General features: G+C 47.1%; 1 protein-coding gene across 9 annotated transcripts in view; it reads left to right on the top strand.

Moving 5' to 3' along the window:
• Positions 1–14,480, top strand: part of DGKG (diacylglycerol kinase gamma) — a 213,869-nt gene that overhangs the window by 160,664 nt on the left and 38,725 nt on the right. For 4 of the 9 annotated variants that reach the window (XM_055382079.2, XM_055382082.2, XM_004038159.5 and 1 more), the window contains one exon: positions 11,964–12,141. In XM_055382079.2, the coding sequence (XP_055238054.2) occupies positions 11,964–12,141 (178 nt within the window). The other 5 variants (XM_055382077.2, XM_055382076.2, XM_055382078.2 and 2 more) reach the window with 3 other exon arrangements.

The raw sequence follows: 14,480 nt of genomic DNA, 5'->3' as shown, positions 1-14,480 counted from the left end.
CCTCTCAAAGGCACCATTGTGCCCGCCTGGCACAGCAACAGAGGAGGGCTAAAGAGGAAGAAAACATTTTCTGCCCATGGGATGTTCTTAAGCAGGTTGTGTGTACATGGATTCAATGCCGCATTCCTTGAGCCCACACAAACCCGCCAGAACTCCATCATCCCTGTCACAGATGCAGCCACTTTCCAGTCTAACTGGCCCACCTCAGCTCACTGTCAGAGAACTCGGAGCACACAGCAGGGCGGACAAGGCTAGGTGGAAGTGGGGGGTCAGGATGGCACTTTTTCAGCACAGCGCACGCTAGCCTGCCAAAACAAAGCTGAATGTAGATGTGGAATTTTGGAACTGGAAGGGGATTTAGTTCCACTTACCACTCCACAAAAGACTCATCCTAGCACATTCTGATAAGTGGGCACCCAGCCTCCTCCTGAATGCTCCAAAGATAGGAAGCTCACTACTTTTCAAGAAGCCTGCTGCGTTACTGGACAGCTCTGATCTTCAGAAAGTTCTTCCTGATGTTGAACAAGGATTGTGTGTCCCATTCCTTGTCATCTTCTTCCCTAGACAGCACTTAGAACAATACTTGGAACAAAATCGGTGCACAATAAGTGTTTACGGGGTGCATGACTGAAGTCTTCATCCACTGGGCCCATTTTCACCCTCTAGGGGCACACAGAGCATCCTCCACACTCCTCCACATGACTGCCTTTCATAGGGCTGGAGATGTATCTTCATGGTGTCTCCTCTTCATCTTCACTGAGCTAAACAGCCTCAGTTCCTTAGATGACTTGATTTATAGACCCACAAATATCCTGGACCACTCTTCTCTTGATGCACTCCACTTTTTTCAGGGTCCGCCTTAAAATGAAAAATCAAATTCCTGTTCTATAATACTCTAAATGCGATCTCATAGGTAACAAAGCACAAGAGTAAGAGGCATCGGGTGCATGCACTCTGTAAGTTGGGCTGACTTCTTGATCTCGTCACTTGCATCTCATGCATGAAAGCCGCAGGTTCATGAGGACTACCATGAACCTTGACAAATTTGGAAAGACATTCCTTCCTTAGTGTCACTGAGTCAATGTTTCCTCATCTGTAAAAATGGGAATACAAGGCCGGGCGCGGTGGCTCATATCTGTAATTCCAGCACTGTGGGAGGCTGAGGCAGGCCGATTGTCTGAGGTCAGGTGTTCAAGACCAGCCTGGCCAAAATGGTGAAACCCCATCCCTACTAAGAATACAAAAATTAGCCAGATGTGGTGGTGTGCACCTGTAATCACAGCTACTCAGGAGGCTGAGGCAGGAGAATCCCTTGAACCCAGGAGGCAGAGGTTGTAGTGAGCCAAGATCGCACCATTGCACTCCAGCCTGGGTGACAAGAGCAAAACTCCATCTTAAAAAAAAAAAATACTGGACTGTCTTTCCAATAATGTTGTCGCCACTCAATACATCACCTTTTCTTCCTTTCTGAGCCACATCAGGTTATTGACACTAGAAACATTCTCTCTAGTTTTTCTCTGGGGAAAACAGATATTGTTGTTTGCCCTGTTTTTCTTTCACTCCCAGTACTTTCTCTATTATGGCCATAGGCCCTGCAGACATGCAGGTAACTACTTCCTTTTCTTCCCCGTTGCCTCCAGCCAGCAGTGTGCTAGAGCAAGCTTGCTTGCTGGTGTATCTCTTCCCAACTTGCCTTTTGGTGATGTCATCATGGTCACTTGAAATTGGCCATAGCAGGAATATTTACACCACCACGGAACACAATAACAAAGGCTTTTTTTCCTCCAAGGGAGTCTGCTGTTAAGCATTAACAGCACACCACTGCCTCTAGTATTGACCCACTGGAAGTATCTTGAGGACAGGGCCTGTGTCCCATTTCTGCTCCATCCCTAGAGTCTAGCACAGAATAAGTAGGTTCTCATCATTCTTGATGGATCAGTGAGTACTCCTGTCTTCTGCCTCTTAATGTCTCTCTCATATAAAACATGCCTCATGTGCCCTACTCTTGTTACCTATTCAGGTGTTCAGGTATGGATTTCCTTCAGCTGTGATCAGAGGACCACTTGATGGAGACTTGGATTAACCTTCCATGTCTCTCCCTATCCTGGAAACTTGGTCCACTTTATTTGTTCACTATATTCATCCAGAGAGGTCGGGGGAACTCATATGGAAGCAAAGAAACCTTATCACGTTTCTTCAAAGAACATCTGGGTTTCCATTTTAGGATTTTTGCACACATTATTTCTTTCAACTCACAAATAGTTATATTGGACACCTGATATGGGTAAGACATGCCAGGAACTGTGAAGAACACAGAGCTGTCAGATATGGTCCCTGCCTTCTATGAGTTTAAAGTCTCCTAGGGGACAGACAACTATGCAAAATGCATGGCAGAATATACATTCCCTTTAAGAGGAGAAAACAAGGCAGTGAAAATTCAGAGAAGGGGAAGATTCATTTCTAGCAAGAGCATTAAGGAAAGCCTCATAGAGGAGAAAGCTTTTGAGCTGGAAGGGTATGTTAACGGGCATAAAAGAGCTGATGGGCAGTTTAGGCAGCGTGTACAGCAGAAAACAATGTAAGTAGTCCGCAACTCTGTGGCCTCTATGCAGAATTCAGGCTACTATAACTGACATTTACTAAGGCTCAGCTAACCCTCTCCCTCAGCTACTCTCCTATGTCCAAACCAAATGAGACCCTATGGCATCCAGCCTTCACCATAGTCTGACTTACATTCCAACCTGCCAAGCTAATTCACAGAGAGAGGCTGCTCCCCACCCACGGTATCCGAAATGCTCTCGCTGTAAATGAGCACCACTGCCTCATTCTTACCTAAGTCCCACAGGCCCCGGGGGCTGCACAGGGTGGATTATTGGTGCTTTCTCTTTCCCTATTTCCTGCCAGCGTCCTGTTCCCTCAAAAAAGAGGCAGTGTGCGGGGTGGTGGGGGATTTCACTCAGGTCTAGGTCAGCCACCCCTCTGCCTTTTAGGGTCTATCTGGGGCTCTGATCTGGAGCCCAGGCATCAAAGGAGGCCACCGTCATCTCCTGCCCATGCCCCTCTCAGCCCATCAGAACCCCTATTCAAGTGTGTCAGGATATTGTCCGCCTCTTCCTCAGCCCTCTGTCTTCCTTCTCACTGTAACTGAAGTGCTATTTTCCCTGGACATGGCCCAGCATTTACTACTTCCATCTTCAAAAGAGCTACCCCCCGGCCAACTCTCTCACTCACTGAGAAAGGAAGGACCCCGGTATCATCCCCAGATCAATGTCCCAGCACTCTGTTCAGCATCTTCTCTTCCCCTCTATCTACTTCCCATCCTAGGCATCCCAACTTCCTCTTCTCATCCATTCATCCAACAAGATGTATTGAGTATCTTCTCTGCCTCAAACATCCACACAAAAACCTTTTCCTCAATCACATTATCCTTTTAGATCCCATCTTCCCTCTCCAGCCCGTGTGCCACCAAACCACACGGTGAGTCTGACTCTGTTCCCTCACTACCACCACCCGACTCACCCCAGAGTCCCTGGTTAAGCCCTATCTCTCCCAGGAGAGAGCTGTGTCATCTAGGAAGGTCAACTTACCAACTTTAGACTTCACTGTTCTCATTTTGGTAATTAGGAATGATCTCTAATGTCCCATGTTGCTTTCCCATTCTAAGATTCTGTGCTTCAGCCCTCATCCAATAGCCAAAATTCCTCTTTATAAAGTTACTCATGGCTTCTTGGTTGTCAGTCCAAACAATCACAGGTCTAAGTCTGGATCAGCTCACTCTAATTAGCTAAGTAACACTGGGCCATTCCCTTAACATCTTTAGCCTCAGTTTTCTCTTCTATAAAATGAGATATTTGGACTGGTTCACCTTTCAAGCCCTTCAGGTCTTTGATTCCATGAGATTACAGATGCAGAGAAGAGAAAAAGGCTGGGCGCAGTGGCTCACGCCTGTAATCCCAGAACTTTGGGAGGCCAAGGCAGGTGGAACACCTGCAGTCAGGAGTTCGAGACCAGCCTGACCAACATGGTGAAACCCTGTCTGTACTAAAAATACAAAAAATTAGCTGGGCGTGGTGGTGGGCACCTGTAGTCCCAGCTACTTGGGAGGCTGAGGCAGGAGAATCACTTGAACCTGGGAGGTGGAGGTTGCAGTGAGCCAAGATCGCGCCACTGCACTCTAGCCTGGGCAACAGAGTGAGACTCAGTCTTAAAAAAAAAAGAAAGAAAGAAAAAGAGAGAGAGATCCTTTTAAGAGACTATATGAGAAATAATTTATGGAGAAAATAGCATCTGTAGAGATTTAGAAGAAAGGTACAGGGAAGGTGCTAGGGTATCCTACCATTAGGGGACTATATTAATGGGTCAAGACAAGAACTGTATAATAGAAGGTATAGGCTGATAACACCTGAATCCACTGATCAGTCTAAAAATCACAAAAAAGAGACAACCAAATTATGTGCTTCCTAATGAGATGCAATAGGAAATATACAGCCCCACTAATAAAGTAATCTTGCCAAAAAGCCAACCCTAAATCTAGTCAAGCCTGTAGATCTAAAAATACCAATTTAGTGACAATACAAGGGATAGACTATGTTTAAAAGACAACCCAGAGATGCAGTTGGCAAAATCCAGAATCTGCACAACACTACAGCCTTACTACTCAAAGTGTGGTCCACGGACCTGCAGCATCAGCATCACCAAGAAGGGGGTCAGAAATGCAGTCTCGGGCCGCACCCAGACCTCTTGAATCAGAATCTGCATTTTAATAAGACCCTGGAGTGATCTGCATGCACATTCAAGTTTGAGAAGCACTGCTCTAAGGACAAATGACCCATTTCTTCAATAAATAAAAGACAAGGAGAAAAAAGAACAGGAGTCTATAGATCAAAAGAGACCTAACAGATATATATCAACAAATGCAATGTAAAGACTTTTCAGGCAAGCTAACAATTTAAAAAAGTGATACTATCAAGGAAATTTGAACAACTACTGGATACTTATTAAAGAATTTTCTTAAGAGTAACAATAGTATTAAGGTAATTCTTCTTTTTTTTTTTTTTTTGTTTTGTTTTGTTTTGCTATAAACTAGTTCAGTCTGGTGGTGATAACGTGAACTGGGGTAGAGTTAAAACAAGATTAGCTGCCTGTTGCTAGAGGTGCTAATTACCCAGACTGGGTTTTGGGGTACACGGGGGTTTATTATACCCTCTGCTTTCCCTATATGTTTGAAAATACCCACAATTTTTTTTTATACAGAGTCTCGCTCTATCGCCCAGGCTGGAGTGCAGTGGCGCGATCTCAGCTCACTGCAACCTCCGCCTCCCGGGTTCAAGCGATTCTCCTGCCTCAGCCTCCAGAGTAGCTGAGATTACAGGCGTCCCCCACCACGCCTGGCTAATTTTTTGTATTTTTAGTAGAGACGGGGTTTTGCCATGTTGGCCAGGCTGGTCTCGAACTCCTGACCTCAGGTAATCCAACTGCCTCGGCCTCCCAAAATGCTGCGATTACAGGCATGAGCCACCTTGCCCGGCTTTTTTTTTTTTTTTTTTTTTTTTCAGAGAAAGACCCAAGAAAGAGTCGTGGAAGATGGGAGGGACAATAACTCAGTGGCAGGGTACCCAAGAAAGAGAAAATTCCCAGCAGAAAGGGGACACATGCCTCCCGGAGCTACCGAGTCCTGGCTTCCACCTCCGATCTGGCCTGGTGGAGGTCATTCCTGAGAGCAGACAAAGCCGAGTGGCAGGCCTATAAACAGAACCGTCTGCGTCCAAACCAAATCTGTGGCACGGTGAATCGAGGTTAGAAGAAGGGGGAATTTCCTAGTTGCTAAAAACTGAAACAGGTCATCAAATAAATTGTGGAATCTCCTTCCCTAAGGCCCTTCAGAAATAGGATCGACAGGGCTGGAGTGGAGGGGCCCCCGCCCGCCGCCCTTTTGAGGTCACGGCGCAGGAGAGAAGGAGGGCGCGGAAACGCCGGCACCGGCTGGGAAGCTTCGGTGCTCCGGGTCCCTCTTGGCGAGGGCGGAGAAGTCGGCGGCCTCTGCCTAGAATTCTGTGATTGTAGGGAGACATCAAGGGCGGGGGTGGAGAGGATTACAAGTTCCCTAGCGCGTTTCATTTGCACATAAATGTGCTTTGCCTCCTAACCTTGTCTCTGTTACCTGTGCACCGGCCTTCCACCAAACCAACCAACCACCCGTGGCTCAGGAAGAAACCAGAACTGGGGGGATTGTCTTCCCAAGGGGGACACAGTTGAACGTGGCCGGCAGCCGCTGGCCTCCCGGGCCTGGGTAGACGGACTCCGGCGCTGCTTCCAAGCCCGACATCGGGCACCTGGCCGCCGGCGCACCCAGGAGCACGATTTCAAGCGTGTGCACGCTCTCTGCTCGGGCCAGGAGCTCTGTTTCAGCCCCACTCCGGGCTATAAATCCCTGGTTCCGCCCAGCGCAGCCTCGGCTCGGAGGGCAGCCTGCTAGCCAGGTCCTGGGTTAGGGATGGCTCACGGTGCGCGCGGGGACCGCCACACTCCTTCGCGCCACGCCGGGGCCGCGCGGGCCGGAGCAGGGGGAGGGGGCCGGATGACGTCATGGAAGAGTTGGAGGATTTAGCTCGGGAACCCGCCGGGGAGCGGGCCCCGGGGCCGGCGTTCCATTTAGGCCGACAGCGTCCCGGGCTCGGCTTCACTTTCCCAGACGGCACGGCTGCCTTCCACGTCCAGAGCGGGCCTGGGGTTCTGAAGGAAATCAGTGCACGATTGCGAGGCCAGGAACTCTGGAGAATGGGCACGCAGGCGTGCGCTTGCCAAGGCTCTTACCAGCCTGGGTCGGGCCAAGAGGCCATTAAGATGCTTCCAGCAAAGCCTCAGGTAGGGGGAGTGAATTCAGGAAGATAAATGCCTCATGGCACAGAGGTTGGGGAACCTGTGATGATAACGCAGACAGTTACACAGTGCTACTGCATTCCAGACACCCATCAACCCACCCCTTAAGGCAGATGTTATTCCCCTATCCTCCATTTTACAGATGACAAATTAAACCTCAGAGGGGTAAGGAAACAACCTGGAATCACACCGCTGGCAAGTGACAGAGCCAAGATTTAAACCCATGTCTCTCTGCCTCCAAGCCCAGGCAGGCACGTTCTTTCCAAGACACTACATTGGCTCTCACTTTCCAAGTAGGTGCATCCAAGAGAAGAGGACATCAGCGTCCAGCAGACCCCAGGCTTCTCCCATCTCCTCTACTTGCCCTATCTACATGGGACCCACTGCGGTAATAGGGGAAGGGGACAACCTAGAAAGCAGAGTGAGGATTGTCTGCTCTTCCAGGAAGAGGTAAACGTTTACCAAGGTAATAGCAAACACACTTAGCTGGCTATGGATAGAGATGGAGGGGACAGGGTACAGTTAAAACTGTAGTACGGAAGAAAGGTGACTTTGTGGAATACTATTTGTCAAGGACTGTGCTGGTGATGTACTTTTTTAAAAAACAAACCTGGTGCGGAGGCAAGATATAATAATATTAATATCCAACATTGATGTGCCAGGCATTGCTCTAAGCACTCTATAAGATAGAGCAGTAGTGGGAGATCTCAATTATTCAAACAGCTGGAAGTTTAATTTTGCTATAAGCCTAGCATCAGCAAAAATCCCGATTTGCCTCACTGACTCATCTCCAGCGTAGGATCTGGCATCTGCCTTCCTAGGTTTGCATCCTGGCTCTGCCATCTTGTAGAGTGGGAAGCTATGGAGCCTTGAGCAAGCATCTTAACCCCTAAGAGGCCCTGTCAATTGGGGGTAGCAATGCTGCCTCCCTCATCATGTTCATGTGAAGATCGCAAGAGATACTATGGGTGAATCCCAGCACAGTGCCCTAGAAAGCTCTCACCAAGCATGAGTTGCTAATATTATTCTTATTACTGCTCAGAAGGGAAAGGGATGTTTTGACCAACAGTGAATAAATTGAGATGATGTAGAAGCAACTACAACCAAGATGGGGAAGTGGCTGCTTCATCTAGAGGGTGATAAGGATGAAAGAAAGTGTGGGCCGGGCGCGGTGGCTCACCCCTGTGATCCCAGCACTTCCGGAGGTCAAGGCAGGTGGATCACCTGAGGTCAGTTCAAGACCCGGCTGGCCAACATGGTGAAACCCCATCTCAACTAAAAATACAAAAAAATTAGCTGGGCGTGGTGACCGGCACCTGTAATCCCAGCTACTTCAGGAGTCCAAGGCAGGAGAATGACTTGAACCCGGGAGGCAGAGGTTGCAGTGAGCCAAGATCACGCTACCGCACTCCAGCCTGGGCGACAAGAGCGAAACTCTGTCTCAAAAAAATAAATAAAGGAAGAAAAAAGAAAGTGTGATCCAATGGGACTCTAGCCTAAATCTCTAATTAGGAATATGTGTATGAAGGATAGGAGGGTAGAAGACATTCCAAAATAAGTTTCTAAGAAGTCATGAATCACACTGAAAAGAAAAGAAAAAGGAGTTGGTTTTTGTTTTTCAATCAATGTGACAGCAACAGAGAGTGTTGGTTGAGCCCATGCTTTCAGGAAACTGTACACATACACGCAAAGGCAGAGCCTGGGCATGCAACCAGGTAGGAATACACAAAAGCAATTCAGACCTGTGAGCCTGGCTTCAGGCTAACTGAAGGCCAAGCTGAATGCTAGACAACGTTTGAAGCGAAAAAGAACATAGAAAGCATAGCTCAACAGGACTGTGCCATTCTGGAAGAGTTTTCATCTTTTCCAAAGAGAGTGGCCTTAAACTAAAAATGGAAGAAAAGATGCCAAAGGTGGATACTAGAACCCAAGGTAAATCAATGGAGAACTAACTGGCTTTGAAACACACACACACATTTGAATCCAAGTTGCCGGACAAGCCTGTAGATGTCATTCAGGGGCCACTTTGACAAATCCAGAAAACAGAGTAGGTTCTAGCCAATAAGAGGCAGACAAATATGGCTCCAGTGTTCAAAAAATAAGAATAGGGTACATTTTGGAAACCACAGACTGATACACTTTATTCTGATCCCTGGCAACATTCTAGAATAGATTATTAACCAAGTATTTAGGCTTTGCACACAGATTGGTGACTTAATTGAGTTATCTTATTCCTTTTCTAATAGAGATTGTAGCGTGGTCACTTAGGAAATGCTGTTTGATCTCAGCACAATGTTTTATGTTTTCATGGAGAGAACACAGGATTGAGGTCTGGAGACCTGGATGCATATCTAGCTCCACCACTAATAAGTTAGATGACCACAGAGAAGTTTCTTAACCTCACTGGGGCTCATTTATGAAAGATGAGGCATGAAAGATGAGAGGCATCTTCCCTTATGTGCCTCTCATCTCTAAATTCCATCAGTCTGTCTTATAACAAAAAGTAGGCTGGGTGACAGTCCAGTCCAGAAGATGCAGCTCCGATAGAGCAGCCATACCCCAAAGGATGTTAACGCATAATGTTTGGTGTTAAACTGACCAAGGAGAGTGCTCAGTCACTGTTTTTTCCTTTTATACACACATATTAATGACTTAATCCCCAAATGATGGGAATGCTATGAGAATGAAGATTGGAAGTAAGCTGGGTAGACTAGAGGAAACATGGGCTGAAAGCCAGATGAAATTAATTAACATAAATGTAAAGTTTTATGTCTATGTTATTTTTTAAAATCTACACAGGTTCAGAATGGCGAAGAACTGGATGAAAAATAGATCATGAGATGATCTGGGCAATGAAGATGACCACCCATTTAAGCTGAAGTGATGTTGTCATCTAGCCACTAACAAAATGGCCAGTGCGATCTTTATCAATTGGGTAATAAGGATAAGGATAATGATAATGGATAATGTGCTGAACTCTTACATGAGCTTTGCACGTCATCTCATTTCTGGGGCATGATAGTATCATAAAATTTCAGCCACAAGAAATACTGGTGTAGTAGCCACCTGCCCCCATCAGATCCCGTCGTTGGTGTTGTTTTCAATGTTGGGGGTCTTGCCAAATAGCAGGGTAACAAACTAGAGTGTGTGCAAAACAGGGAAGCCGGGATGGGAAAAGATCTGAAAACCAAGTCTCATGGGAGAAGATGAAGAGAGTTGACAGTCCAGAGGTGGCACAACCTGGTAGTAGTGTGAGAGGGAGGAGAAATAAAAAACTTGGGCTCTGACTACCTGCCTTAAATCTGTGTACTTCCACTTGCAAGTTGTGAGCGTTGGGCAAGTTACTTAACCTCCTCTGTGCCTCAGTTTCCCCAGTGTAAAAAGAGGATAGTCATAGTAACTAACTTATAGGATTATTAGGAAGATAATAAATGAGATGTGTATAAAATTGTGTGTGGTAGATGGCAGTGCTGAATACATGTGCACAATGGTGATCTTCATCATCATCATCATCATCTATCTAGGGGGTGGCCTATGGAGGAGGAAGGAGGGTCATTCTGTATGGGTTCAGAAGGGAGAACAGGACCAACCGGTGGAAACAAGAGTGAGAGAGAATCCAGATCAACATAAAGAGACCTCTCAAATTATCAGAACTTCCCAGTGAAAAAATGAGTTCGCAGTTACCAGAGTTGCTCACTGTATGCCATCTTGTAGTTGGGGAAACAAGATAACATAATGTAAGAACTGCAAAGAAATCAGGAGGTGAGTCACTATGAATGGCAACAAGTCTTCTAGTCCTGCTCTGTTGATAAGTCTCTGGAAGTTTGGGTTTGTACGTAACCTCAGAGATAGTGGGTTTTTATTGTATGCCTTTGATTTTTTCTTTCTCCCAATAAACAACATAAAGACCATGTACTTTGTACTCAAATCCCCCAACTTTGAATCCCTGCTCTGTTATTTATTAGCTGTGCAAGCTTGGATAACTTAGCTCAAGTCTCTGGGTCCAGTGTTTGCTTCTGTAAGTGAAATAAACTACTTACTATCCTGAGGAACAAGGATCAGAGCTGATATTTCTTGCTGTGTTGGTAAGCACGATGCCAAAGTGGGCTGACTTTATAGACATGTGAGATGAAAATTCAAGCCTTCTGGCTTTTTGTACCTGGTGGGGACTGCAAGTTGTGGAGATTGGATAAAGAAACTCTGCTCCTTCAGCAAACACATATGCCAAAATTGCATTTGTGATACAGATACAGGAGACAGGCAGATTCTGAAAGCCTTCCAAAGCTTAAAGTCTTGTGCTTCTCACAGAGAGATAAAATAGGAGGGGGTAAAATGAAAATTTTCTGGCCAGGCGTGGTGGCTCACTCCTGTAATCTCAGCACTTTGGGAGGCTGAGGCGGGCGGATCAACAGGTCAGGAGATCGAGACCATCCTGGCCAACGTAGTGAAACCCCATCTCTACTAAAAATACAAAAACTAGCCAGGCATGGTGGCAGGTGCCTGTAATCCCAGCTACTCAGGAGGCTGAGGCAGGAGAATCGCTTGAAACCGGAAAGTGGAGGTTGCAGTGAGCCGAGATTGTGCCACTGCACTCCAGCCTGGGTGACAGAGCAAGACTCCATCTCAAAAAAAAAAAAAAAAAATGAAAATTTTCTGTCATTTGTTATGTTCTGAATTTTCTGTCATTTGTTAGGTTCTGAATTCAGTTCCACCAAATCTTCTAATGGTTAGGAAGGGGTAAGATTGATGATGATGAGATTAGACTGGAGAACAGTTTGACAATTGACTTAAGAACCAGCCCTAAAGCACTTCTAGACCTAAAGATGACCCTGGAGCCTGTACTGTATTCCCCGGAGCTGACCAGGACTGGATCTCTCATCTCACCACAGCGGTCAAAGCATTAAGTCTGAGCGACTTTACCCATGATTTCTCTTCTGACAGTGGCAGGGTGGTGGCTGAGGACCTGTCACATCCTTTAAGAGAGTACCCACCACACACACACACATGCACGCACACACACAGAGCACCTTGGGTTGTGACACACTGAGGACACTAACAGATGGCCTTTTCTCTCTGTCCTCCAGTGTGATGGGGTTGGGGTGGACCTGAGCAACATCTTCCTGGAAGGCATTGCCATTCTCAACATTCCCAGCATGTACGGAGGCACCAATCTCTGGGGAGAAAACAAGAAGAACCGGGCTGTGATCCGGGAAAGCAGGAAGGGTGTCACTGACCCCAAAGAACTGAAATTCTGCGTTCAAGGTAAGCCAGGAATGAGGATAATTGTCTTAGGTCAATGCCCAGTAGTAGGTGCCCTCAGGTGGGTGTCAGCAGGCCTCGTAAGGCCCCACAGCCCAGCAAGGACTCCATGCTCTGCGGATACGCTGACTCGTCATCCGATGTTGCAAAGTTTACAACTTAATCCAGAGGACAAAAATTCACAATAAGGGTGTCCTCAATGACAGTCAGTTGTCAAGCTGTGGGGCTCCATGAGGTCCAGAGTCAAATGCTGCCAATGTCAAGGTTACCAGGGTTCGCCAATAGCTAAATCCAATAGTCAGTTCCTAACCCTCATCTTGCCACAGCTGTCAGTGGCATGTGACCCAGCTGATCACTCCCTCTTCCTGGAAACGCTTGGCCCACTTGGCTTCTAGGACTTGATTTGCTCATGGTTTTCCTCCCCGCTCACTGGTCACTCCTTCTTGGTCTCATTTCTCTCTGACCTCTTGATGCTGGAGGATCCCCAGGCAGGGTCCTTGACCCTCTTTTCTTCACTGTCTGTACTTAAGCCCTTGATCACCTCATCCAGTCATAAGACTTTATTTAAATACCATGTGCTTACTCATGATGCCTCCAGCCTGTCTCCAGCTTTCCCTGAGCTCCAGGCTCCTACGTCCAGCAGCCTGTGTCGTACTCCCCTTGTGTGTTTAGCAGACATCTCAAACTTGGTTTGTCCAATGCAGAGCTCTGCTGTCCCTCCCCCAAACCTTCTCCACTCACAGCCTTCTTTCTCTCCGTTGGTAACTCCAGCCTTCCCATCACAAGAGCCAAAACGCTTGGCATCATCCTTGACTCCCCTTTTTATCTCACGGCTCGCAGCCAGTCCATCAGAAAATCTGTTAGCTCTACTTTTAAAAAACATCCAGGATTCAACCACGTCTCAGCACCTGCATTCCTGCCGTCTTGATCTGAGCCACCATCCTCTGTCCCCTGGATTACTGCAAAGCTTCCTCACTGGGTTCCTTGCTTCTATCCCACTGCCCTAGGTAGCCTGTTCTCACCACCACATCAGAGCAGTCAGGTTATGACAATCCTCTTCTCAAAATCCTGCAGTGGCTTGGAGAAAAAGCCAAAGATCACGTGGCCTAGAGGGCCCCGTATGTTTTGGCCTCTCATTACCTCCCAGACCTCCTCTTCTGCCACTCTCTCCATCGCTCACTCTGCCTCCGCCATTCTGGTTCCTCCAACACAGCAGGCTGCTCCCATGAACCAACTATTCTTTCTGTCTGGAACAACTGGGTAGTATGCTTTAGAGGCCACCAGCTGGGCCTTCCACTTTTAACTCACCAGAATACAAACACAGCTTTCTGAGAATGTCCTTAAAACCACCTCTACCCCAGCCCCAAAAGTAGCCATTTTCCACCAGTGATCCAAATGGAGAGATTCAATCAAAGCTCCTGGCAGCTGATTCCCCTGTGGGCTCACGGGTCCTCACAGGCCCTCAATGGACAGGTGAGCTGGAGGAGAAAGCCAGGTGTAAAAGCACTGGCAGAAACACCATACCAGCAGGCAGGAGACAAAATTCTAGTCCAAGTCCTGCTACTAACCTATTTTTGGCACCCCAGTTTTCTTTACTGTAAAAGCAGTATCTTGTATCAAAGTTTTGATAGGTGGATGGATGGGGTTGAACCAGAACCTTGGTTCTTAAACCAGCTGCTTGTTGAAAATGAAGATTTGTGGACCCCAGCCTAGATCTACCTAATCAATCTCTGTGCTGGTTCCTGGGAATCTCAATTTTAATGAGCTCCCCAGATGACTCTGATGGGCTGCCAGGTTTGAACACCATTGCTACAGGCAAATGCCCGCAGTCTCTCCCATGCCTGGCATTCCATGGCTCTGCGTCTGTGTGCTTTGATGTCCCAGGCTGTTAGTGCTAAGGTGGGATGTGATCCCACCACTAGAAGAAAACAAAACTCCACTGACATCAAGGCGGGGGTTGGGGAAGTTATTCTCTTGTTTCACACCCGTCTATTTGACAATCAGATTGTTATATTCCAGGCCAGGTCATCAGGAAACATCATCTCCACACCTCTGTCCTTTAAGAGAGGATTCAGGAATTGTTGACCTCTTTTTTTTTTTTTTTTTTTTTTTTTGTGAGACAGAGTCTCACTCTGTCACCCAGGCTAGAGTGCAGTGGCGCATGTTGGCTCACTGCAACCTCCTCCTCCCAGGTTCAAGTGATTCTCATGCCTCAGCCTCCCGAGTAGCTGGGATTACAGGCGTGCACCATCACGCCCGGCTACTTTTTTCTATTTTTAATAGAGATGGGGTTTCTCCATGTTGACCAGGCTGGTCTCAAACTCCTGCCCTCAGGTAATCCA

The sequence above is a fragment of the Gorilla gorilla genome, chromosome 2 (genome assembly GCF_029281585.2).
Source record: "Gorilla gorilla gorilla isolate KB3781 chromosome 2, NHGRI_mGorGor1-v2.1_pri, whole genome shotgun sequence".
NCBI classification, from domain to species: domain Eukaryota; kingdom Metazoa; phylum Chordata; class Mammalia; order Primates; family Hominidae; genus Gorilla; species Gorilla gorilla.
The sequence above is the reverse complement of the archived record's forward strand: the minus strand, read 5'-3'. Positions and strand labels throughout refer to the sequence as shown.